At 40.3% G+C, this 27,538-nt stretch overlaps 1 protein-coding gene across 3 annotated transcripts in view; it reads right to left on the reverse strand.

Annotated features, from left to right (window-relative positions):
* The window catches only part of MYH9 (myosin heavy chain 9), a 70,434-nt gene that overhangs the window by 25,403 nt on the left and 17,493 nt on the right, over window positions 1-27,538 (reverse strand). For all 3 annotated transcript variants that reach the window (XM_071422773.1, XM_071422772.1, XM_071422775.1), the window contains exons 3-12: window positions 24,098-24,254; window positions 13,832-13,859; window positions 13,001-13,094; window positions 7,929-8,021; window positions 7,165-7,228; window positions 6,524-6,622; window positions 5,513-5,656; window positions 2,509-2,604; window positions 1,303-1,421; window positions 51-203 (exon numbers count right to left, since the gene is read on the reverse strand). In XM_071422773.1, the coding sequence (XP_071278874.1) occupies window positions 51-203; window positions 1,303-1,421; window positions 2,509-2,604; window positions 5,513-5,656; window positions 6,524-6,622; window positions 7,165-7,228; window positions 7,929-8,021; window positions 13,001-13,094; window positions 13,832-13,859; window positions 24,098-24,254 (1,047 nt within the window). The remainder of the gene's footprint in view (window positions 1-50; window positions 204-1,302; window positions 1,422-2,508; window positions 2,605-5,512; window positions 5,657-6,523; window positions 6,623-7,164; window positions 7,229-7,928; window positions 8,022-13,000; window positions 13,095-13,831; window positions 13,860-24,097; window positions 24,255-27,538) is intronic.

Here is a 27,538-nt window from a genome sequence, read left to right on the forward strand (position 1 = left end):
TTTGCTCCATATTAAACTGTGCTGAGTGCAAGGACCTGACATCTCCTTACCTCAAAAATCTCAAAGCCAGCAATGTCAAGGATTCCAATGAAGGAAGCACCCTGTCTCTTGGTCTTGTCCAAAGCCTTGTTGATGCGCATAACCAGCCACCGGAACATCCGCTCATAAGTGGCTTTGGCCAGTGCTTCAATGGCAAAATCAGCCTAAACAGCAAACACATCAACATCAAAAGCTGCATTATAAACCAAAGAAAGGCACAGATTACACTGCTTCAGGATCTAGCAGCACAACTGTAGTCTGGCATTTTCTCTCCACCAGGAAATTCACTGAACAAGGCTTATTTCAGTTTATTCCAAATGAAAAGTAGATGGCATAGTGATATTCAATATATAAGAGCAAAAAATTTGTCTCTAAATTAGTGTGTCAAAACCAAATTTCAGGATCCTACCTGCTGGAGGAAACAAGAGCTGGTATTAAAGAAAGAAAAACTATGACCAGTCACTCCCAAAGACTGTAGTAACATGGAGTATTTCATAGGCCCAAGGAAACAAACTGAAATTCTTTTGTAACTTTGGATTTATGAAGCCCAATCCCCCCTGCCACTACCCTACCTTTGCTTGACACAAATACTACATGTAGTAAGAAATTACACATCAAAAGGAACAAGCAGCATGGAAAGGCAACCTCTGACTTTTTCCAGACTTCAATCTCTTACCAATCCCTTCCATGTTACAGAGCCATGTTTCTTTATTTAGAGGATAATGCTGCGGTCATAAAGAAGCCAGGCAATGAGTAAGCACAGGGGTTTGCTCCATTCAAGCAGGCCATGAGCTCCTAGGTCAGGTTTCATTTACAGCACAACCAGTCAAGACTGTTACAAAATTTCCAATAAATTTCAAGGGTGAGCAGCAAATTCTTCTATCTTAGTAGCTGACCCACTCAAAAATAGTGCTTTCTGAATTGCACCAACTTGAAAATGTCACCCTTGCATACCACATTGAAAATAACTCCCCAGGGACAGCCGGTCACCAAAATTAGGGGATTTGTGCTTTCTTTCTTCTTTTTTTAAGAGAAAAATTGCTAAGGGACAGGGTGAATTCTATCTTTATACAAATTACATGAACAAGCAATATATTATGTTAGAAGCAATATATTAAGGTACAACATTCAAGTGTGCTTTCCATACATTGCAACCATAAAGATGGTTAGTAAACACTACAGAAACCTTTGATACATTCATTAGCAGTGCAGCAGTAAGATTAGAGACCAAAGTGGTCTCATTCATTTTTTGAGAATGCCTACCTGTTCTTTGGTCTGAGCTTTCTGGACATAATCTCGTCCAACTTTGATGCGAGGAGTCAGGATACCTCTAGTGAAATCTGTCACGTTGATACCCAAAAGGTGAGACACCTTCTGAGCAGCTAAAGATGGTAAGAGGAAACAAAAAGATTCATATTACTCTGTTTTTCTCACAGAAAGAAAGAGAAAAAGAAAAACATTCTGACAACTGTCTTTAGAAAAGTCAGGAAACAGCTTACAAAAAACATTAAATGAAGAACAGGTTACTGAGACAAAATACCTTCCTAACCAAAAAACCACTCTAAAAAAACCCTCTTGCAACCCATACAACAGTTTACTGAGTTTCTCCAGAAGCCACTAGAATATATTTGAAGTAACAGCCTCATACAACTAAATTGTTACACAGAAGCTTTAGAAAGGTCATTGTCTGTAATCAATCTAAAAATACATCAGATAATGGATTCTTAATCAAGCTAATTGTTCTGTCTTCATCTACTGATTAGTCTTGGAGACAGCTCCGTATTTCAGATTCAAGATCCAAAACCCAAAGAGTTTATTCTCCTCCTTAAAATGGCATTTAGAGCATATTTTAAATAATAACAGCCAAAAAAAAAAAGTCCTTAGTGATAAATTAGCAACATTTGCACTTCTGCAGTACATCAACGATGAAGGTCTAAGAGTTAAGTCTTCCAACAAATAGTCTTCTATCACATGAAGCATGGCACTATTTACACATTCAACAATGGGCAGTGCAATTAAAATATGCACACATGCTTTTATACCCACCATAAAACTATCCACCACCTTACTCTTACAGTTACCAGACTACCTACAAAGGCAGCAAAGAACATTCCTTAAAATCTGATAATATAGGTTTGAGGGAGCAAATACTGTAGCTCGTTTAAAACACACACTCCACATATTCAGTAGAGTAATCCTTTTCATCTGTTCATGGTGTGTACTTCCTGCCTAGCCCTGCCACAGGAACACTGTCACATTCCTGCCCATGGGTGGCTGCAAACACACGCCTGGCAGAACACTTTGTGTATTTGTATGGGGCACGCCAGCTCCTCTGACAAATAATTCACCCTGTGGAAAAACAGGGCTCCAGCATTCCATACATACTGCAATACATTCTCCCCCTTGCAAGAACTTCCTGGAGGCTTTTTTGCTGCACTTTTCTATGGTGTGGGGCAGGGGATTGGTTACCTGTATTGTCTGGCATAGAGGCTTGGTCTGTGTTACGCTCCTTCTTGAAGACTATGTTGCCAAGTTGAAGAACACCTGAGATAACCTTCAGCAGACCTTTTAAAATAGTAATAATAATAACAGCTTAGTGTCAGACATCACCAAAATGTGACCCAGTTATCCATATCATCCAGTTACCTTTCCTAACATGGTAAAGAGGCCCATCTCAGCATCCCAAAAATCCTTCCGAAATTTAGGAAAAAACACCACAGCTACTCGTCTAAATTACTCCCATTCAGGACAAAGAACTTGCCTTGCCATTCCTATGCAAGACTACACAGCCTAGAAATTTACCTATTCTCAACATCTCTATAAAATAGTGAGAGACAGGACTGAGGGTAAAGTGCTACCTACAACAACTGTATTTTTTAATAAAACACTTTTTTCTCTGCTTCAGGATAAAAACTCATGCAATGAATTCATACTCAATTTTCCTCAACAGTTACTGCTGAACAAAGGAAAGAGACAGTTAAGAGTGCACCTCAATTAAAGATTTTGTTTCCTTAACCCTGTAACACTTTCAGCTCCCTGACCAAGATCTGCAGTCCTTACAGACATGCATTATAAAGTACAGAAGGCAGCAGGATGTGGGCGAAAGTGCCTGTACCATAACTATTACTAATTATATGCTGAAGCACCCCACCCCATTGCTAATGACACATTCATACTCTTCAAGTGATGCATGTCAAAAAAGCCAAACTATCAGATGCCAAGACAGGGAAGATGGTGTCAATTCAATTTTCACCACATATCAAAGCTCATTGCATAATAGCTTCCAGTTGCCTTGAGCAAAGTAAACTGCCAGTCACTTGAAGGGAATCTTCTAATAAAGGTATTTTTGGTCCCCCCAATTTCTACTTGTTTATACTGATTTTGGCTGGGGCAGAATTAATTTTCTTCACAGTAGCTGTTATGAGGCTGTGCTCTGGATTTGTGCCGGAAACAAGTGTTCATAACACAGGAGGAGGCTGGGGGTGCACAAGAAGATGGGAAAGGACACAGCCAGGACAGCTGACCCCAACCTACCCAAAGGATATTCCATACCACATGGCATCATGCTCAGCATATAAAGCTCAGAAAAGAAGGAAAGGGAGGATGTTAGGAGTGATAATGCTTTAATGTGAGTGATAATGTCTTCTCAAGTCACCGTGTGATGGAGCCCTGCCTTCCTGGGTGTGGTTGAACACCTGCCTGCCCATGGGAAGTGGTGAATGAATTCCTCATCTTGCTTTGCTTCACTTGCATGTGCAGCTTTTGCTATACCTGTTAAACTGTCTTTATCTTGATCCATGAGTTTACTCACTTTTATGATCTCAATTATCTCTTCCATACTACTGGGCAGGAGTGAGTGAGCAGCCATGTAGGGCTTAGTTGCCAACTGCAGTTAAACCACAACACTATCACAAAAATATTTGTTTTAAGAAAACATCCTTTTGAGGATGAGAGTGAACAAAGGCTCCATTATATGCTACATTAGGAGCAACAGAAAAGAAATATATGTTTGTGATTGTCCCACTCTGCTCTGCACTGGTGTAGCCTCACCTCAGGTCCTGGGTGCAGTTTTGGGTACCACAATATCGGAAAGATATAAAGCTATTAGGGACTGTCCAAAGGATGGCTATGAAGACGGCAATGAGCCAAGAGAAAGTCACAGGAGGAGTGACTAAGGTCACTTGGTTGTTCAGCCAGGAGAAGAGGAGACTGAGGAGCGGACTTCACAGCATCCTACAGCTTCCTCAGAAGGGGAAGTGGAGGGCAAGGCACCTGTCTATCTGGTGACCAATGAAAGGATCCAAGGGAATGGCATGAAGCTTTGTCAGGGGAGGGTTAGGCTGGATCTTGGCAAAAGGGCACTGGCTCCTCAGCAAGTGTAAAACATTAAAGCTATTTTTGCTGTGGTGCCTGAAACCAGTAACTCATCTACATGACAGCAAAGACATACCCTAGAGCATACATTAAAAACAACTCGAAACACTGAGCATAGCAGGACACCCTGACAATGAATTAGGCTACCATTTCTTTTTTTTGGTTTTGACAAATTTCTCTTCATCTCCATACAGAAGTTTCAGTCTCAGATAATTCAGGATATCAAGAAATGTATTAAAGTGTCAATAACAGCACAGATTTTAACAGCTGGACTGTAAACAGCAGAAGGCACCGGTAAATAAATGTTCCCTAGAGCCACAAGAGCTGCAGCCTCCAGCAGAGGAGGTGATGTCAAACCACAACAGATGCTTGCTTGCTTCAATGTAGAGAGTAACAGTCCTAGCTTTAGAAGACCATACACATTTTGAAGGTGACACTTTGCAGAACACTGATTTCCCACCAGTGGGGCAGATCATGAATGAGCGAGCACAGAGCTCTGGTGAATGTGTATCACTGTGCTTTGTGCTGGCTGTGTGCATTTCTGTTCTCACTGTCATGCTACTGTGCTCCCAGAATCAGACAATATTAGTTTCTGATCAGCAGTTCAGTGTTAAGCTGGAAAGAAAGGCACTGTGACCAGCCCATTCTCAAAGGACTAATCCAGAAGTCATTGGATCAGATACTTTAGAGCCACTGCTAAGGGATAGGGGGAGCACACAAGCCATGCATTGCATAAGAGAATGAGGGGATTCTTGTATCTTTAATGTGTTTTTCGTAAACTGAGTATACAAGCCTCAGATTGGGAACAAAAACAGCAAGCAGAAGCATGTTTTTATTAGCTGCTTGTTCTAGAGTTAACTGTATAACCTGAAACTGTGCTGGTAGATCCTGAGGTGGGTCACTCCAAAGCCACTGAAATTTGTTACTTGCACACTGTTCACTCGGGGCAGGGGGAGCAGGAACAGACACAAGCAAAACAAAACCAACAAAATCCCTAAACAAAAAGCTAACAAATCAAACCAAAACAAAAAAAGAACACCAGAACAAAAAAATTTCGAGACACAGCCTGTTCCCTTTTTCATTCCTTGCATATTCATACCTATCTGCTCTTCATCTGGGATGCCCATGATCTTCATTGCCTCCATGGTCTCCTGAAACATGTCCTTGTCCTGCTGGCCCGGGATGGTAACATGCCCATTGGAAAGGAAGCGGTATTTGTTGTAAGGCTCCAGCAGCAGATCATCTTAGGAAAGAATTGAGAAAGAAGTTGCTATGGATTTTTTTTTTAAACAGACAACAAGCTACCACCAATATCAAATTTCTGATTTGCATACACTACCAGCTCCTGGATGAATCTAGGATTAAGCCCAGTTTTACTTCAGGCTGAACATTTAATATATTTTAGATAAACACAGAGTTTTTCTGTGTTATTTCTTGCTATTCCTTCCTCTGGCCTACTCCACCAAAGCAGTGCCACTCATCATTAGGTCCTAAATCTGTAAATAGTAGGGATTAACTTGAAAGTAAATCTGCCTTTAATTTCAGATACCTCATTTGTTTCAAGTCAGATAAAAGTTCATATATTAATTCTTGAAACAGTAGCAGCTATGAGAAAGTCCTCTCCTTGTGTCATTCCTGCAGATCCATTTGCAGCTCTTGCACAACACAGACCCACATTACCACAGTGAGGTATTAAAACAAGGTGTGCTGGGATTCCAGACTGCTAGAGGTGCTCAGAGGCTTGCAGATTTGCTCCACTCAGTTACACACCGAGTGCATCACAGCAGGAGCATTCCTGCACCAGAATGGTTTACATCATGCAAGACTAGACTAAACATGGGACAGCGATTTAGATAAGGAAGGGTGTAGAGTCATTGCTGGCAGGGAAACAAGTGCAGGAAGGAACCAGAGCAGCAAGTTTTCAGGAACTGAGAAGTGCAGGGGGAGGATAGATGGATGCATGAGTGTATGAAAGAAGTGGAGGAGAGCTGACCATATCCAAAAGGCAGAGAAGGGGAACTGTGAAGGAACAGGTCTTCGTCTACAAGTGTTCTGAACCCTCTGTTGTTGAAATTATGGGATTCCCTCACCACAACACAATCATACTTACTCTTCAAATGCTCTCCTGCTCCAGAGAGCAGGTAGTAAAAGATGTGGAAGGTTCTCTCCTCTTTGGCCTGGCGAATTGCACGTGACTTCTCCAGCAGATCTTCAGAGAGTCAAGGCCCATGACAGGACATACAAATCCCTTCCTACTCTATGGTAGGAGAAAAAAATACCTGATGTTCTCTTCATACCAATTGACAGAGGTATTGACTTAGCAATCATTATCAGTCAATAACCCATTGAGCTTCTGGTCTCAGTTCTGCCAGCTCTGAATGATGACTATGGTAAGAGAGACTTAATTGGTAAGAAACATAAAAACTGATGCCATCAATCCCCACTTGCCTTGGAAAGAAGCAAGAATGACTTATGAAATTCCATACCTATTCATATTGCTGCAGTTTATGCTTGCATTTCACCTCTTAAGATTCGAATTCATTCATTAACTCAGAAAAGGTCTGCACCATGATCACAAACGTCACAAAATACTACTGAGGAAAGAGGAGACTACAACAGTGACCTTGATAGCAGAAATTTAGAGTGCTTCCAACTGCTTTCTCAACCTAAGTCAGTGGTGATGAGACTGCTAGGTATCATTCCTGACACCTCTAGAGCCTTGAACCTTTCAAGGGGTTACAGAAAGGATACAGGTTTCAATGTTGGCTCCAACAATGTAGCCGTTGACATCAAAGTTGATTCTGATAAATTTGCCCTAAGAGGAAGACAACAGCATTAAAATTAGTATTCTTTGTGTTTGGTAACAACAGTAAACAACAGAGGTAAACCTTCTCTTTTTCATCCAGGAAAGGAAACTCCAAACAGGTCAGGCAGGTTTTAGGCAAAGTGTAAGGTCAGCCAATAGGCAATGCCTACTGATCACAACAACAATTGAACAAAATAAAGACACCAAGCACTTCCAGACACTTCTGTCATTGTGACAGCCTACAACTCACACTCACTTATGTTTCAACCTAGATTTCCCACAACCAGGGTCCCTTGAACTTCACATTACACTACCCTGACAGCTCCACCCCTTTCAGTGTTAGCTTCAACCATTTTCATTTGGTTTTGCTGCAGCTCTGCCACCCGCCTCTCAGATGTTGTCCATTGTTCTCCAGAACAAGCAAAATAAAGACAAGTATTTGCTCTCTAGGATAAAACCAACTGTAATGATTAAAAAAAAATCAGCACAGATGATCCTGGCACAGGATCTGGTTTCTTCATTCTAGAGATCTAAAAGATCTATTCTGGATAATTCACCAAATGAAATTAATTTCCCAGATTAATTTTAAAAAAGTCACTCAGTTACTGTATCTCTGATAGCAATTCACCCAAAACCAGAACACTCTGGAAAGTGTAAAATACACTTTTGATGCACTTTTTGAATACACTCGTGACATAATAATACTCACAAATCTTGAGGAGTTGTCATTCTTTACTGTCTTGGCATTTCCAAAGGCCTCCAGGATGGGATTAGCCTGAAGCAACTGTCTCTCCAGTTCTCCCTAGAGAGAAATCCAAAATTAATAAAGTAGGTAGTGGTTCACAGCATTAACCTTGGGTCAAACCAGCGCTGCGGTTTCAATTCAGACTAGCTTGGCATCTGTTGCAGAGAAGCCATATTAAACCTTAGGAGATGATCACTTAAACCTTCAAAGGAGACTCATTAGTTATCTGGGTTAAACAGAAACATTCATAAATAAGCCTCATTCCCCTTCCTCCCAGTGTGTCTTTCTGTTAGCAAGAAGCCCTTCAAAGTCACTTGGCTGTAACATCCCGCAGACTTCCCAGGGACAAATTAAAAACCATACCAGCATCCAAGACCAGGCCCTCATCCCAGAAGTGTACTGCCACAGAGCCTGGAACAGTGAGGTAAATCCTATCTTGCTACTAAAAGACAGCTCTGAACACTGCTACTAGTAGGTTAAGAAGTTAGTCTGAAAAAATCTAATGTTTTGTAAAAACCAAACACAAAATACTTGCACTTCTTGTAAGAGTCTACATCTTACAAAGTACAAACAAGCAAAAATCTCCTTTGTAAGGAGGAACACACAAAAAAGAGAATTAGTGGTATCCCACAAACTGCATGATTGCTTGCAGTCTGCTGCCATATTCACACACTCATCCCCTCAAGGAACACAAAATGCTGGAATTGTAGAAAAAGAAATTCAGAACTTTTATCTCTGCCCAGTACTAGGCCTTTGCAGCATATACACCTTTCCCTGCAGGCTCTACACGTATCCCTAGCACTTTTGAAAAATTACTTGTCCTCTGTGCTAAAAGCATGGTGTTCTCTATATTTCAAGATCAACTAAAAAGCTTCTGGAGACACAAAATTACAGTTTAGATTAATGTTTCTCTTTTTAGCAGTTATCAGTAAGTACTCAAGACTGCCTGTGCATAACAGATGGAAATGAAGTTTGATTTGTGAGAACTGGAATTTATGGGGAAACTATTTAAGGTTACTTCTAAAGGAAAATTGTTCCCATTTGTTCTCAAAGACAGATTAGTTCTTACACAGTGTCTCTAAAAATACAGGAAATAAAAAAAGGAGGAAGATATATGAGAAACTGTACAATGAACTACAAGTCTTTATTTTTTACTTCTACGATCACTTCACTTCATGCTTGCAAAGTGCAAGGCCAAACACGACCCCCAGCCCTGGTGGAACTGCACACAGACAGAAGGGGCAGCTGCTGCAAACACCTCCATTCACTGTCAAGTATATGTGACAAGGGGCTTAGCCCTGGTAAGAGAACCTGAGCTGGCACATCATCTGTCTCACAACAGACCCAGCATCTGGCATTGCAAGGAAAAAAGCCTCAAAACTAGGGTTCAGTCCTTGAAACTGTGTGGTGGTCACATTTCTCCTTGTGTTCTGCCACATGTGGTGAAGTTGGAATGCTCTTTGCTCACACCATTTCTCTTCCCCATCCTGCAGTGAAGCCCTAGGCCTCTGTTTCTAACTGCAATTTATTACTATTCAAGTGAGAGGTGACAGCAGCACAGCACTTAAACCCAACTAAATGGAACAAGGAGGGAAAAGAAATCAGTCTTTGACATCAAATCTATTTTAATTATTTGGCTATAAATAAAACTGAGGCCATAGCAGCTACACAAAGAAGGGAAGTTTATGCAAATCCACATATAATAGACCCTACTGTTACTTAGTACCTCAGGAAAAAGTGTCATTAGTTTCAAGTAGGTGTTGGTAAATTGTAGTTTAGAGGTGATTAGGTCTCTTGAAACACCAAGGTAGCAATATGCATAGAGAACGACAGCTTGGCCTCACAGCCATGTGAAGCATTTTCCCTTCCGGGAAAGGAAAATGCTGAAGAGTCGGTCAAATCACTGAGCTCTCCTGATTTGCCTCAGCACCATGACACAGTGGAAAAATCCAAGTTCTCAGCACGCCACAGTAACAGCACATAGGACTAAGTGTCTGCAATTACTGTACCCATTCCTCACTGCATGCTGTCTTTGTTTAAAAGGCAATTCCATTATGTTTAAAAATTTTAATAAGTTTTGGGGTGGACTTTTTGGGGGTTTTTTACTTTAAATTTTGATGGTCACCTTTCACTGATGGAAGATTCTTCATTATTTTTATACAATAGGTAATTTTGCAGAGCAAAACCATTACAAGACAGAGCTGTCCAAGCTTTCTAAAAATCCTAAGGTACCTATCATTAAGATGCTGCCAATTTCCTGGTGCTTGTAATTGCCATTCCTTGACCTGAAACAAATTTGTTTAACACTTGGCATGCATTTGAAGTATGTGCAATATTCCTCATGAAAACAGCAGCAGAAAAAGGTCTGTTAGCCTGTGGTTGGCAGTTCCTAACACTCTTCAGTATGCTGTCTTTCTACTGCTCTGAAATTACAAGACAAATTTAAAGCAACTAAAATCCTTGACATCTACCTTGCACTGAATTTTTTTTCATCTCATACACTTTTTGAAATGTTTTTTAAGCAAAATAGAGTCTTTCCAGCTATTTATGCTTCAGAAAGTATGGAGAAAGGCATCCAGAAATCATGTCTACCTTTAACAGCATACAATTAAAAAAAAAAAATGGGGGATGGTGTTTGGGTTGTTTGGTTTGTTGGAGTTTGTTGTTTTGTTTTTTACACTTCAGGGATTTGCTTTTGTATTCTTCTCTGCAGTCATGTGAGAGATTATCAAATAACTAAATCCCAACACCCGTGGCTGCATGGGGGAAGGAGAAGGATCATCCATAACCAAAGTTTCGTTACAAATATTTAAATATCAGCTACCATTACTCACGGATTTCTGATTATCTGCAAACACTCACATCTTGAAAAATCATTACATTATTTAATAAGACAGTAGAGAAGCTGAGATTAAACATGGAAAAACACTGACTTCAACTTCCATAAACAGAAGTTTTAATAAATGAAAAAAAAAAAAGTTTCTATCATTAGATTCAGTACATCCCCCAAAAGGAGCCTTAGTGTGCATAGAAGTCACACCATGCAGCTAGAAGCTTATTTAGCTGAATATACTAATCCACTGGGAATGGTGGAATGCACCACTACCTCCAAAACAAGTGAGATAGAGTTAAAGAATATGTTTTATAAAACTGATTTTGCCCTGGTATTTGGAAAAACACCAGTTTACGTCCAAAAGTTCACAGTAAAGAAAGTACCACTACTTTCTATAATATCCTTTGTTTAGTTCTGTGCCTAAAGACAAAAATCTTCCATGACCAGTATACCTGAGATCCTCAAAAAATTAAATGTATTCATCTTCATAAGTTCCTATATTCTGATTCCAAGTTTGCACCATAAAGAAGTGCTGCAGAGCACTCACTGCTGATTAACAAAGGCTTCAGCTCTAAATCCCCTCTGGTAAGGTCAGTTTAGTAACAAAACATGGAGAGCAGGACTTTTTGAAAAAAATCAAAACTTAGGGAAAAAAATTAAATATCAAGCTTGGGCAAATCACTAACCAGTCCAACTTAGGACTGTTTTATTCTCCTGAGCAGATCTGTCCTGCTTCAGCAGTTCAAATTTTACTCATGGACAAGCAGTGGAAGAATACTTAACTCAACCCCATGATTCTATTTTCCACACTTAAAAAAACTAAAAAGAAGAATGTTTCTAAATACAGCTACTGACAGACCATGGAAAAAGCCTTCATATGTCTGAAATTTTGGCACATAGAAGATTGGGTTTTTTTGGTAGAATTCCAGAAGTTAGTTACTACTATGTGCATGCACACACACAGTGTGCCTGCATGCAGAAATGCCTTCTTATTTATATACTCTACATGCATTAGACATGCCTACACATTAAGCTGCTACAGGAAAACTCTTATGTAGAGATGCAGTGGACACACCTAGCACTTGGCTTTCATTAATAAACATTTCCAACGTGTTCAGATCTGGCTAACAAGCCCACAGTACTAAAACTCCCTGGCTAAATACTTAACTACATCAATATTACTAGGAACATCACACACACTATATGCTTAAGAGTCTAGGAAAGCCTTGTCCAGTCCTATTGTCCTGATGGAATACTTCTAAGATGGTATGTATCTGGGAAAATCCTGCAAGAAAAACTTTAAAGGCAAACTAGTATTGAGCACAGAACACAAGTATTCTTGATATCACTACAGTCTCCAACTGAACATCCTTACAAAAAGATTACTGTGCACCACACAAAAAAAAAAAAAAAAAAAAAAATTGTGAATTGTCTATGGATTTGTTTTAGCTGCAGAAAGTGATATTGGTGTGGAGTGAAAAGCCGCTCAAAAAAATCACACAATGGGACAGAAAATGCATTCCTGGTGCAGAACGTGCAGTAAACGTGCAGCTCACCTACGAGGATACAACTGAAGAATTCGGCAATAGTCCATCGGGGGAGAGGGAGGGGAAAAAAATATAAGTGAGACATCTTTAAAGTCCTCCCACCATCATCACCACCCTCCTCTCATGTGCTGTTTGCTTGGTTTCCCCCCTTTTAATGTTTTCCTACAATTTTTAAGTTTTCAGCCGATGTCCACTAGCCTATCATTGTATTCTCCAGTTTTGAGACAGTACATGTAATGGCCAGACCTAATCTATAATGGTACAGAAGAAAGGAGACAACTCCCCCACAGAAGGACCAGTTTTAAACCGCCTAGACTGGTTATAAGCAATACAACCATGTGAAAAGATCAGTACAGGTGATGCAATTACAGCAGCTCTTGCCCATGCACTTGCCCATGAATCCAAGGGGTTGTGGATGAGTTTATGCCCACTGTAGATCCACCGAATTCAAAGGAGTTATGGCTTTGAACAGTGTTCCCTGACTTGCAATTTTTGACAGACTTGTTGTTTCATAGTTCACTGACCTCCTCAATCCCCTGACAGATGTTACCATCTAAGCTTCTACTGAACAATATGTCTTTTATCAACATCAGCCAATACATATTTAATGTCCAAAGTCTGCAGAGCAATAAAACATCATTAAACCTAGGTCTTACCTGGTCTTTTTTGGACTTGTGCGAGGAAGCAACATGAGCCAGATACTGAATAACCTTCTTGGTGTTCTCTGTTTTACCAGCTCCTGATTCACCTCTGTAAAGAAAATCTACAAGTTATCAACAAACAAGATGTAAAGGGACATAATCATATTTCTAATCCCAAAAGGGCTACTGACATCCTTAACTGCATCCTGGCCATTACAGCACCTCCCTTAAAACCAAGAAAAAAAAGCTGGGCTGCAGCTGAACTGCAACATGGAAGGCAATAAAGAACTGTGTTTTCTAGTCACTTGGATACAGAGACTGTCAAAGTGGCTGAGGAATAGCTTGGAGGCTGCTGTAGAGGTTAGGGTGAAAGGTAATGAAGTAAATCTTTCAAACGGAAGCCTCCTGACTGCAAGAAGAAACATACCAATTCCTTAAGCATGGCTGAGGGCCAATCAATTTTACTGTGTCTAGAAGACAAACTGCTGCATCAAGAGTATCTGTTACTCTATCAGCCTCATCAGTATGCATGCACTTAAACATAACAGCTGCAACAAATCTGAAGGATCACTCCAAGCCTTTTCCATTGACAAAGCTGTATTTCTTCAGTAGTTTGAGCACAAGGGGCTGTTTCAAAGCCAACCTCCCTCCATTTATTACAAAAATTATTTTGCAGAAGGAATTATATATTGGAGGAACTGTAGTGGGCTTTCCCTGACTCTCCATTATTACCTAATTCTGTAATTCCACTTCCATCACTTAAAATTAAGAGAGTCCTTCCTTTTTACAAAAATGTAAAAACACAAACTTTGACATGCAGACAAACTGACAATTGGAATTACTCACGTGCAAAGGATGGACTGATCCTCTCGATCTAGAAGAAATTTTAAAAGAGTAGTCAGACTAGAACTCTAAAAGAAAATTTCTCTGACAGAATGAAATCAACACCAAAGACACCAGGAAATAGTAAACACTGACAAATATCCTCAGAATCACAGCCAAGTAACCCCCTCTCTGGCAAGACACCCACCTCCTACCATATGCCAAAGTATAATGGCACCACAGCAATTTAGTTTTCTTCATCCAGAAAGAATATTATTTGCATTACAATTTTTCTACAAACACTAAAGAAGTCTTCTACTGAATGTTTCTTTACCACACAGCTACAGTGTGATGTGCATCTACTTGTTCTTCAGCCCCTATTGCAGTGGGCCCATACTGACTTACAAAAGTTATCAGCAGAGCAGTGAAAATGGAAGAGGTAGGGGGAAAGTGGGACAGCAACTGTTACAAATCCCAAAGTGCCAAAGATTCACATCAAACAGACGTTTTCAGACCAAAACAAACACTGGAGGTTGAGTGACAAAATATTTGTTACTTATTTTGTACAGACTGGACCCAAAAACTGGAAGACTGAGCAGCAGCCTACATCCCATACAGCTGATTGTTTGTGGCACCATCCCCTATTGTATTAACACAGCAGTTGGTAGCAACAGAAACCTTTTCTTTTCCATGTTGACGTACCAGCAGACTTACTAATGCCTGTGTTCAATTCCCAGCTGTGGATATCTTTCCAGTTACAGAAGTTAATTGACCCAGCCCATTCACTACTATCTTCTCCCACATCTTTAACCTCCTGCCAGCATTCACTTCGTTATGCACAGTCCTGACCAATCCTTCCACCATGCCTTCATCCCATAGCTCCTGCACACACTCCACCTATTCTGCCCTGTTTCACTTTCTACCCCTTCCCTCCACCCTGTGCCCACCTACCTCCACCCAGATTCCATGCCATTCCTTCACACCACCAGGAATGAGCTGGGAGCACTAGGAAGACTGGAGAGTGCCTGTGCCTACACCAGAACAGCCTCAAGTAGCTTGTAGTCATCACAGGGACAGTGAAACATGGAACAGGTGGGCACAGCAAATCATTGACTGACAGCCCACAGGAGCCACTGGGGCACTCAGAACACACTGTGCCACCAAACTCAAAATCCCCATTAGGCTGGGAGGCTTTTTGGTTTGATATTAGGTGTTTGTTTATTTTTAAATCAAGACCAGAGGACTCACAGATTATTTAGTCTGAGAAGCTCAGTAACACTGCAGCAGTTAGATGTCATTCAGGCATTGCAACTTCCTTTTTCCACTCATTGCATTGGACTAACATCTACTCTCTAAAGAGAGAGAAAGCAAGCCTCAAACATCCAAGAGAGTCTGCAATTCAATGGATCTAATATTGTTTTTCATAATTAGTGACATCCATTATGTTTGTGTGACTGTCTCCACATTTTAGCTACTGGCTCTTTTAATTTTTTCCCCGTAGCTTAGAGAAACCAAGAACGCTCAGTATTCTTCCCACCAGACAGTACTTAGATGATATAATTAAGTCAGCATTCAAGTTGTTTTGTGCAAGATAAAGAGATTGAGCTGTAATTAGGGAAGGCTTTCTAGTCTGATAGATTTCAAGTACCTGAAACATTTTCTATATCCTTAAATACTGCTGCTGCAAGCACATTTAGCATTCCAGTACTAACATCCTGAATGCCATATTAATCAAGAAAAATCTCCCATACACACAGTTTAAAAAGAGAGGAGTATATCTAGGGTTTGCACATATTTTTGTGGAATAAGGAAAGCTGGCAAACCTAATAGGTTTGAGATTCCATCTTAAAATATTCTGAAGCCAATAATGGAAGCATTGAGTTCACATGCTAAGTATATGCAACTCCTGTTCTTAAGCATCTTTACTGGAAACTGACTGTATGTAGATGAGCACAAAAAATGAGAGGAAAATAATCTGGTTTTTTCCTGTTAAAACTTAGATTACTTGCCATTACCCTGCTAATACTGTTCTCAGAAAGAGCTGATCGGCCCCAAGCCTGGAAGAAAGCAAGTAGAAGAAAATCACCACTCAAACAGTTTTGGCCTAGCAAATTCTTAAGCCTTCAAAACTAGATACTGCAGCTTTACTTAAATTGCATATTCATGTTTTCAAGTGCTGAATTTATTCACTGCCTTTGAGATATACACTCCTTTTGCTGAAGGCCAGGCCAATAACAGATGTTAGCCAGCTCCAAAGGCCTCACATATTTAAGGTTCCCAGTGGGTCAAGGGCTCAGCAGGCACATGCCAGCCCTCTGCATGACTGGGCACTTTGAGGGTGGATCAGGGGAATAACTAATGACTCATTTATGGATTGCCTAAGGAAATGTATTCTTCAGTAGTACAACACCTGAGTACAATTCTGCACCACAAAGCAGCTATGTGAAAGGACAAGACTGTGCCTCTGAATAACACCTGACTTTCAAAAGCTTGAATAAAAACAAGCAGTTCACTTGTCCAGAAAAGGCTATGCTCACATTCAGGTACTACAGAGGCTCTTCTAAGAAGTAGATTTGAGAGAAAGAAAAAAAAAACATTTTAAAAAGGCAATTCTAAATAAGGTGGTCCTTATTGCTGGTAACCAGCTCTGACCTTGGAATTATGAGTTGGGGCTTCTCAAACAGGCTGTGGAGCCCCAGGCACTTGAATAGCACCTGCCTTCCCATTTCCATCCTAGAGATGATCCAGCAAAAGAACACCCATAAGCAGACAGATAAACTGACTGTTCAACAGAAAAAGAGATGATCAATATCAGATAATAATACCAAGCAGTTCTTTGGCACTGAACACTCCTCGATCATGCCAAGTTTTCTCATACTTGATTGAAAGTTCTTTCCAGCCTTGTTCCAGTAAGACAAGATAGCCACAGCACCCTGGATTGACCCTAAGGAGTCCCAAAGGCAACTACAGGATTTTTCCCCACCCTAACACAGAGCACGGTGTTGAAAGGTGGTCAGGCAGGAAAAGTCACAGACAGTGTTTGAAATCCTCTTGGCATGAAGCTTTCCTCCCCCAACATACTTTCCTGGTGGCCCACTGCAGCTGCCTTAGTCACCTCTGCTTTAAGTCAGCAGGATCCTACCTGCAAGTGCAGGCAGGTCTCTGGGAGCACGCAGACACTGCCATAAAAGGCAACATTCCTGTTTGCAATCCGGGGGAAATTCTTTCCCAGGACTGCAAAGCAGCAGTCATTGGGATAGCTGGAATTCTTCTAATTGTGTATAGACAGACAACTCAAATAATGTGTTGAGCAACAGGAAACTGGAGCCGACCAAAGGGGCAAAGAGCTAACGCATACAAAGCATAACTCTTAGATACTCTTCAAATTAAGAACAGTTTCAAGTGCCAATATTTGTTCTCCATATGACACTGACTTGTGCCATCATGAATCAGAATTCAGTTGTCCAGGCAAGAGGCCACCTCCCCCCTCCTTTTTTTTTTTTTCCAAAGGATCATTCAACATGGGCATACTGCACTACTTCAGTCAGCACTTGCCTTTACTTCATTGTCAGTTGTGCAAGCAACCTACTCAGCAAAAGAGAATGTGCTGGGTACCATAAACTCAGTTGCTTATAATAACACAATCAAGAAACGCCTGATTAAAAGAAATCTGCACCTGCTTTTCAGTTCTAAACAGAGTCACTTATTAGAAACAATCCAGAATAACAACTCATTAGTTAATTATAGCAACAGTTCTGTATTTCAAACCAGCTGACAAGGAAAGCTTTTTATCTAGGCTCTTCTTCAGCTCTCATCACTATAGCATTCAAGTGATCACAAGACACAGCAGCCTCAAACATCCAGAAATTCAGGAAGTAAAATATTCTTCAAATTTAAACTATACAGCAGTATGGTATAATAAGATCAGTAGATTAATTTTACTATGTAAAAAACCCCATAATACGTAACTTATTCTTGACTTTCTTTCGTCCAAGAATAAAAGATTACATTTGAGACTGCTTGCTGCTTTAGCATACTCTAAAAACTTAATTAAACCAAAATTTGTTTTCACAAGAGCGACATCTTTTTACATAGAAAGTGCTCAACCAAATATACTACTGCAAAACAAATGTGAATGAATGCTGAACTGCTGTGGTCAAATACATTGGCATAATTGATAATTTAATACAGCTCCAAAGTCTCGAATTTTGTTTTTAAATGTTTTGGGATGGGAGAAGAAAAACGTTAGAAGGCTAGAAGAGAATGTGCAATTTAAGCTCCTCATCTCAGTTACAGAACATCCTACCAGGCCTTTATCACCCACTTCCTCTGCATGAGTGACTCTCGTTTCAAGCCTGTTCATCTCCATAAAAGGAGAAGTAATATAGCTTTCACACAATGGTGACATCACCTCTGCAGCTAAGAGGAAGTGGAGCTGAAAGGCAAAGGCTTGGCTTGCAGTCCCCTGCCTATAGCTGACTCATTAAGGCTAAAAGCTTAACCATAGCTCATGGTACCACCCACCTCTGAACCACAGCGTCTGGCAGGCCAGGGCAGCCCAGCCCCGCTCCCGTTACTGCGCTGCTCCCAGCCCAGCACCCGCGCAACGCCTGCAGCCCAGCCCAGCCCGCCCGGCCAAGCTACGCAGCTGACCTAAAGCAAGAATTGCTCTTAAATGCATCTAAGCGCTTCAACCCTGCAGTGCTGTCAGCTCTTTACTGCCTCCTCAAAATTCTCTTCCAACATCAACATAATTTTACATCCCATGTCCTTTCCTCAGGCCTCTTAACGCAGGAGAAGCCTCAGGGACCTGACACACTGTGCTGCACAGTGGGAACAACCCCACTGGCATCAGACCCAATCAAGTAGGTTCACTGTGGTGCTTTAACCTACATTCTGGCTTGAACGGAATCAGAAACACTCCAGGGGAACACCAGAACAGAGCCCCAGAACCTGTTTTTGCACTGTCATTTAAAGAACCTATTATAGGGAAGTCTCAAAATGCTAACAGCCGTCATCAAGTAAAAAAGAAAGAGAAAAGAGAAATCAAATGAAGGAGAAACATAGCATATCCAAGACAGCTCTCAACAATACAGCTTCAAGATGTTTGAAAAAAAAAAAGAGAAAAGAAATCACTTGAGTTTACAGGAATACTGCAGTGCCAAGATTCAGCTCTGCATTAGCTGAAGTTTGAAAACAGTCACAAGGAGAAAAGTAAATTTCATCTTTCAAAATGAAATATATCCTACGGGCTCAAATGGAAATATTTATTCCCCCAAGACATTTTTGGACTAGAGCCCACATCTCCCCTTCTCTAGAGCTCTTTAACTGAACCTGGAGATAGCAGAAAACAAGTTGTAAGCTGCAATTTTAGGTTATGCAAATGTTTATGAAGTTCTGACAGAAAAGAAAAACTAGTATACAGCTTGCAAAAAGCTCAGGCAGCTCATGATACTAAAACAGTGAACTGGAGGGAGACTGACATCAGGGGCTGAACCATTACATAAGTGACTGCCAGAGAAATCCTGCTCTGGTTTACAGGAATGAAGCAAAATGGGTGTGGTAACTACCAAAAAACAAGTGGGCAACCGGACTCTTTTTTAGCTCCCTGTTCTCATAAAAACCACATCTCAAGACACAGATTTTTAAAGCTGGATTTAGAAATTCCAAGTAATTCAAAACATGTAAAACATTTCTTAAGGAAATTTCAAACAATGTACATACTTTCTTGCCATTTGCACCAAAACAAATATCCTCCATACTAGCATCCAAATTTCATGTTGCCCTTTGCATGAGAAATTTGGACAATCTGGAAAATACACTTCTGAAACCAAAAGTTATATTCTTTTGGGTTTTAGTGGAAATAGAACTTGACCCTTACATGCAACTTGAAAGGGACATGTGTGCCTCTACATAACCTGAGCAGGTCTCAACTGAGAAGCACTGACAGAATATTATATGGAAAAGAAAGATGCACTTTGGGGTAGGGCATTATATAGTGCAGCATAGCAGCCCAATGCTAAGAAGCAAGCTGAGAAATTACTTGGAAGCAAGAAAGTTAAAACAGAAGTATTCTGCTAGCTAAGAAACTTAGAGAAATATGCAAACATTTAAAAATTACAAACAAAACACTTGAAGGTCTATATTCTACAGGAGCAGATCTAGAGGACTATCTTTTGTGAAAATCACACGTGGTCCCAAGGTGAGTGTGAGGATCTACAAAGCAAGTGATTTGTCTTACAACACCTAACACTGTGATTCCTCACTTAATGTAACAAGGTGTCATTAAAAAAATCACCAAGGTACTGTGCTTCAGATTTTTTTTCTTTGAAACACCAAACCCAGAAACTACCTAACTCCCAAGTGAACACCAGCACAGTTCTGGGCGTACAGGTCCCTTTGCAGACTAATCCATCAAGGTCAAGGAGGGTTTAATCATTACTCAGTGATTTTCAGAGTTTTTTTAGGTGAAACATTAGAAGCTCTCCAATAATGTGGAGAAAACCAGCTAAGAAAAGAGACTGAATATATTCATTAGCTATGTGCTGTCTATTCCCTCTCCTACCTATCATCTCAGCTGAACAGGTCTAACCTTTGTAGACCAGAATCACCATACTGACCTAACCTATTACAGAAGCTACAGATACTTTTTCAGGGCATTAAAACAGATACCATGTTCCAGATACCAATGAAATTTATATCTTCTATCACTATCTGACACAGAAAATTCTCTATGTGTGCTCCAAATAGACAAACAGATGCTGTTTAACAGCTTTAAAATATGTTTTTCTAAATTGAGGCCCTGGAGACTGTGAATTGAGGTAAAGAATGTATCTCTTCAGTATACATCAGCTGCATTAGATTTGTTTGCTCAAGACACCACTCCACTTGCAGGCACTGTGCTTCAATCATTAGCACCAGAAGAATAATTCTTCTGAAAGCAGATCTGAGGCTTCTGGCACCCAGGTTACCCAGGGAACAGAAACATTAAGACAAATTGTTGTTTTCTCTAAAAGCAAAAATGTTACACTTTCTTTTGAGAGTTCTGTTCTTGAAGCACAGGAAGTATCTCCAGGTAACATGTAGCAAAATAATGTTTTCATCTCATTTCTGAGAGTCACAGTCTTGGGTCTGAGAAAAAAAAGGAAAAAAACCCAATAACAACAAACAACCCACTCTGAACATGCCCTTCACCATTTTATTTCTTCAAGAAAGTACTTCTGAGGAAAATTAACAAAAAGCAATATAATCTCGTGGAATATCTAAGTGCCCTGACACTTCTGCCAATGAAGCAACCAGAAGATACAAAAGCAGACCAAGCTCACCCACAGTACATCAGCATAGATGCCTGAAAACGGTTAAGCAGTTTGTGGATTAGCAGAGGCTGGAACAAAACTCTCATCTTCCTCTCCCTTCCTGATGAACCATCCCTTTGAAAGCCCTGTTTATTCAAACACCATAAATTGACTGAAAATCAACAAAAACAACCCCCCCCCCAAAAAAAACCAAACCAAACAAAAAAAAAATCTGAGTCCAAATCAATTAACACCCAAAGCTTTTCCACACTGTCAGTTTAAGAGATAACTATACCCTGTGCTGACAGAAGTCAGAGTCAAGTCAGCTTGCTATCCTTCTCCAGGCCATGAAGGATTCCCAGTCTTCAGGGCTCTGAAAGTAACCTAGGGAAGGCAGCCTAATCCTAAATGCCTCTGGCTCATGTGGAGCACTCGACCCTTTCATCTTCTATTCTCTGTACAGATTCCTGCCATACCACTGGCTGCTGCACCAAACCTCCCCCACCGCTGAGCAAAACCCAGAAAGTGGAATAGGAATGTTGCTTTCCATTCCCCTCGAGGCTAGCCAGGACCAGAGACACTGCAACAACCTACTACTCACCCTCACTCCCAGTAGCAGACATTGGAATGCTACTGCTACCCTTTGAAACAAGGAAATAAGGCAATAAATAACCCTAAAACAATCTCTAGAGGTCTTGTAGTACACACAGGTAACTGTGAAACCGCACAGAAAAATCCTTCCAAACCTAGTTAAACAGATCAAGGCAGGTAAGTTCAAAAGCTAACCGGGAATGATATTCATATCAACAAGCATTACAAAAAGTCTGCAACAAGGTATCTAAAACTAGGTAAAGAAGAGCTGGGGTAAGCCTCTAGACTGTCAGTACTGCTGAGAATACAGCATAGCTAGAATTGTTCTGGGAAAGGTAAACACTCCAGCAGACCTCATAGCAACTTTCCCATGCTTGGAAAACACAAGCAGGGCTGCCATTCTTCAGCTCTGTACAACAAAGCAAGTCAAGTCTGGGGTTTCCAAGTCTTAGACATCATCCAAGCGGTGGTCTGACAGACACATCACCTCTTTTCAACAGGAAAGAAAATACCCACATAGATTAATCACTACCTCTGAACTACCATCAGACCAAGGAAGGTCACCTGTCCCCTGATGTAGAATTTCAGCTGTTTGGGTATCTTCTGTCACACACTGATATATACCTGGCAGGGATGAAGGACAAGATACATGCACTTTCAAGTGGTTTAACTGTTGTCTGTAAGGGAAAAGGACTTCAGTCTCCTCACAACACTGCCAAAGAAACTGTTTCTGATTCTATGTAGACAAGATTTCTTTCTAGGGAACAGTAACTTTGGTACAGCTAAGTTAATAGCTTGTTTAACAAAAATACAAATTAGTGCTTGAGCTAACAAGGAGCAGGCAATGGAGGGAAGGAAGCAATAAAAGAAGGAAAGAAAAGGAGGTTTATGGACAACATTCTGCCATGTAAAATATAGGTGGAGCGTCTATTCTTGACCATATCATGGCAGATCCAGTCTTTCTCTAAGGGAAGTGAGATCCTTTAGAGGTCCAGCTTCACAAGTTTTTATCTTCTGGATGCAGCATTCATTTCAGAGTAACACACCAGCAGTATGGCTGCATTTCTTCAAGACCTGCCACATCTCCAGCAAATTGCCACCAACACCCTGCCACCAGTCCACTTCAGCAGGTCTGTGTACTCACCCCTCTCCATCCCAGGCTTTTATAAATATAGATTAACTGATCCATCACATTAGCTCACCCCTGTGCTCTGTCCTGCATGGCACCACACTTAAACAACCTTTATCAGCTTTCTCCACACCAAGTTTGTTGGAAGACACTAAAACAGGTTGGTGGGTGGAGATTTTCTTTCTTTTCCACTCTGGGAACCTGTATCATTATAGCCCTCTTATGCTTGGAGGTGCAAGTGGTAGCAAGGGCAGGTGAAAAGCAGAACTCAAACTGAGACTAATGAGAAATTTAAACCATGATTTTATTATATCTGGATTTTGCTCAAAAATGTGATGCTAGTGACATGACCTAGGGGGAACAAACACCTTAGTCATTTCTAGACATCAAAAAATTAAGGAGTAGTAACATTCACACAGGCACACCAAATCAAACTGTCCATTACACCCTTTAAATCTTACGAAGTATGCCTCCTCATAAAACCCAGGTAACAAACAGGAAGAAAATCACAAAATACCTCCACACCTGAACCTCTCCAAGCATCACAGACACCACAACTGACTTAGTGAAAAACCTCCTCTCAGAACCAGGGATCTGCACAATGCATTCAGAGTTCCATATTTAGAAGTCCTCAAGTGATAAACAGGTAGCAGATAATAGCCACAGTTCTCTTATTCTCAGTTGTATAATGTGGAGTGAAATAGGTCTATCCTACTTGCTTTCTTTTATTGCATGAAAAGGCAACAGATGTACTCAATATTTCCTGATAGTGAGTTTTATTAACAAAGTAAGAATATAACCAAACAAGTCTTGACAGTAAAGCTATCACTGACCATCACACTTTATATAGGTTATACTAAGCTTGATTCCCCAGCCAGACTGTGCAATTGGATTTTAAGCTGGCTTTTGTTAAAAGCCTCTATCAAACAGTACACATCCCTGCCCACCTACAGCTATGTCAATTCATAGGCTCATCACTGAGATGGAAAATTTGCTACCTCAGTTCTCCTTTCCTGTTTCTCTGAACCCCATGCATTCACACCAGCCTGTTCTTTATGTCAAATTTAGCTCTCACCAGACTTTTTGTATAGTTCTTCAATCCACTACAGCAGGAGAGAGCTATTCACCTGAACACAAAAGCTGGTACCAAGTAGTGTCTGTAAGCAAGGACAATAATGCCTTTTGATAGCAGCGAGTTGTTGTTTTCCTACAGTGTTTTGACTGCAACCTTGATTTGTGATTTCAACAAGAGTCATTATCTCAGTCAGCACTCACCTTGCATCATACTCCTGTAGGCTGTGTCTGTGATGGCATAGATATGAGGGGGCATTTCATGTCTCTTTTTGCCTTTGTACATCTCCACTATTTCTTCTGAGTATATGGGCAGGTTCTTGTAAGGATTGATTACCACGCAGAACAGGCCTGAGTAGGTCTGGAAAGAAAACACCCCAGCAAACAGAGACAGAAATTAAAAATGTTATATACTTGCATATTTTAACAGTACATTACTTGAAAAAACAAACAAACCAAACAGTGCTTTTTTAATTACTTCTTCCAGTGATGCCATGTGGAATGCTTCCCACTAAACAATATTAGAATCTGAGGAACAACCCTAGTCCTCTCACCTTGACCAGTACTCAACTCTTCCAAGCGTGCACTGAACAGCTACTGACCCATTAGTAATACTGATATCACTGATCTGCTCCCCAGCTAATTAACAGTCCACTAGGACTGGCTTTTCTTCCTTTCAAAGTAAGTGCCATTTTGTGATAGAATGTAGGTGCTTAGCTTCAAAATGCATACATTTGTGTTCTGTCTCATGTTTAATATCCATTTATCTAGTAAATGATGACTAAACAAAATAGAACCTCAAGCCAAAATAGTTACTAAAAGAAAAATAAGACCAGTCTACTCCTGAGAGGTTTTCAAGACCACTAGACCATGCTGAAGGCAGTGCCATCCTGTTCTGAAACGAAAGCTGGATTAGATGGCCTCCTGAAGACCCCCCAAGCCTGAACACTTTCATGATTTGTAATGTAGCAAGTGTGACTAGAACTAGATTCAAATTGTAAGGTCAGCAATGTATAGTATGTTCAGTATGTATGTTTAGAATGCTCAGTATTTTGTTCCAAACCAGTCAAAATGGAAAAAAATTCTAAAAGAAGTCAGCAATATATGCCAAAGTTTGCTTCTAATTCATATAAAATGGTTAATTCATTATCTATGACAGCAAACTTCCATTTCTCAATTGGTTTCCACTGGCTTAAATTGCACAGTTCTGAGGGAATACAACTGTCAAAACACTTCCAGTGAAAATATTAAGCTTCTTAAAAAAAACCCCACAAACCCAAACTTCGAAATCTGAGTACCTAAAAAAAAAAAAAAAAAAAACAACAATTTTTTTTACTTGCAAAGGGAATAAGAAGAGGAGAGGCTTCTTAGATATTTCCTAGACATTCTAAGAATAGCATTCCAAGCCCTGCTCCTGGGGCTTAGTGCTATCCTAGCTCCCTGTCAACTTTAGAAGCAGCTGTTTGGAACATCTGAAGATGAGCAGCTTCCTACAGCAACTTGCAGTGCTACCAGAAGAGAGTACATTTGGCACTTTATATTTCTATTGCCAAGATCTCTTCTATTGTTTGCTCAATGAAAAAAGAGTGCTTTGGAGTGGTAGAGAGTTCTCCACAAGGAGCACAGAGAGTACTTAATCAGATTTAGCTCCTTAGCTAAAGGTAAGGATTAGACTGCAGTGATCAGAAGGGTGAAAATAGCATCTACTACACAGTTTGTGGTAGCAGATGCAGTTTATGTCCAATCTTTCTACATGCTGGCTTAACACTAAGCAACAACTCTGCTTTTATATGCAGCAGATTCAGATATAGATTCAGACAGAAGTCCTCCAGGAAGTGAGTTTTTCATAGATACTTAAGGTTTCTTTTCCACATCCCAGTATAAACAATCAATCTATGTTTCCAGACCTACTCTTTTTTCCCCCCTCCTTTTTTTTTCCAATAATTTTTTTTAAATATTTGAGGACTATTTGAATGGCTTACAGAAAATACTAAATGTCTTTCCAAAGTGGAAAACTATGAAAGTTGGCTAAAAACCTTTTGGCATAGTACTTCTAAAGTTCCAGGAAGCTAAGCTTCTAGTCAGGTTAGGTTTCAGGTGGTGCTTGAAGAGAGCAGTTTAAGGAGTTTACAGCAACCAAGCCAGCAATGTCAGTTCCTTTTGCCTCAGTTTTAGTTCTCCATCAAGTCTGACAGCACTTGCACAGCACAGAATAAAAGCTGGAAGTCTGGATGATGCTTTCCTGACCTTTGACTACACCAGTGGAACACAGAGTAGGACAAAGAGACAGAAATGGGTCAATGCAAGAGCAGCATGTTCACAGTGCACACAAGTCCACAAGGAAGGTAGAGCTTTCTTAGCTGTGTATGTGTGACTCCTCATAGCTGTGACTGCTGATAGATCAGAATGGTTGCTTTTCCTTTAAGTACTTAGAGTTCATGTCTAAAGCCACCCTATGGATGAGAGCAGCAGTTTAGAAAAGCGAACACATTAATTTCACTTAGAGTGATGAAGCCATGAGGCAAGTATGTAAGAAGAAGCTACCACCTTCTTCCAGCATTCTGCTTGCCAGGAGAAATACCTAAGGGAAGTTTCCAAGCAGTAAAACGACCTCAGCTGTGTGAAGGGATATTTTTGTCTAATAAAGACAGGCAACTAATTATGGCTGGGATAAAAAACTGAGTAAGACCACCACGTCATGACTGCTGGTTGAGGCAACTGACAGTTTCATATAGGAAGCAAGTTGAGTTGTATGTATAAGCAGAAGCTGCCAGCCCTACCACAGAGAAGAGTTATCTTCATCTTATTGAAGTACAAATAAAGACTCATATGCATAAATCCCTGAATTGAACCCAAGGTTCCAATTCAAAGGCTCATCTATTATAAGCATAGCTGGCTTGGAAATCTGTACTTTGTCTCAGACATTACTATCTCAAAATAGAATTCTGGCATTACCTTTCACTAACTATTTCAAGTGACACACACGCCAAACTGGAACTAGTTTTATTTTTCTAACTGGTAAACTAACTCTGAGGAGTTGAAAGGACCATCTGCAGCATGGCACAAAGATGACAGCATCAGAAAATTTATTTTCCAGTAACAGTTAACTTCAATAAAATAACTGGAACATGTAAGATTGAGTTTTGAGTTTCACACTGAATACAAACAAAACAGTTCAGGTAAGCAAAAATGATTCACAAAAGCTGAAAATGATCTTTTGATAAAGGATTCTCAATAGAAAGGGTTAATATGAAAGCCAGTCTCTTAGCAAGTCACCTCAGTGCAGAACCAATCCACACATGGAAATAGCAAAATGGTGTTTGGAGTCAAGCTCTTAGTTCTTGAATTGTTTGTCACTCCTCACTCAAAATTTGCCTGCACCAGCAATAAGATTTCCCTCTTTGTATTACAGGATGAAAAGACAAAAAAATAAAGATAGATAAAAAGGCAAAAAGATGATAACTTATAAAAACACACAGCCTTGCTGCCAAATAAGAAAGAAAGGAGAAGAACAGAACTGAACTATGCCTGCAATCTTTCCAGAGACATTTCTGCTGGAGATGCACTGCGTCTACTCCCTTTCTTCAAGCGGATTAATGATCAACCAACAGCCACTCCAATGAAAGTATTTTAAGCCTTCCCATA

The sequence above is a fragment of the Agelaius tricolor genome, unplaced genomic scaffold, assembly GCF_023055355.1.
Source record: "Agelaius tricolor isolate 1412-34295 unplaced genomic scaffold, bAgeTri1.0.p SCAF_3, whole genome shotgun sequence".
NCBI classification, from domain to species: Eukaryota; Metazoa; Chordata; class Aves; order Passeriformes; family Icteridae; genus Agelaius; species Agelaius tricolor.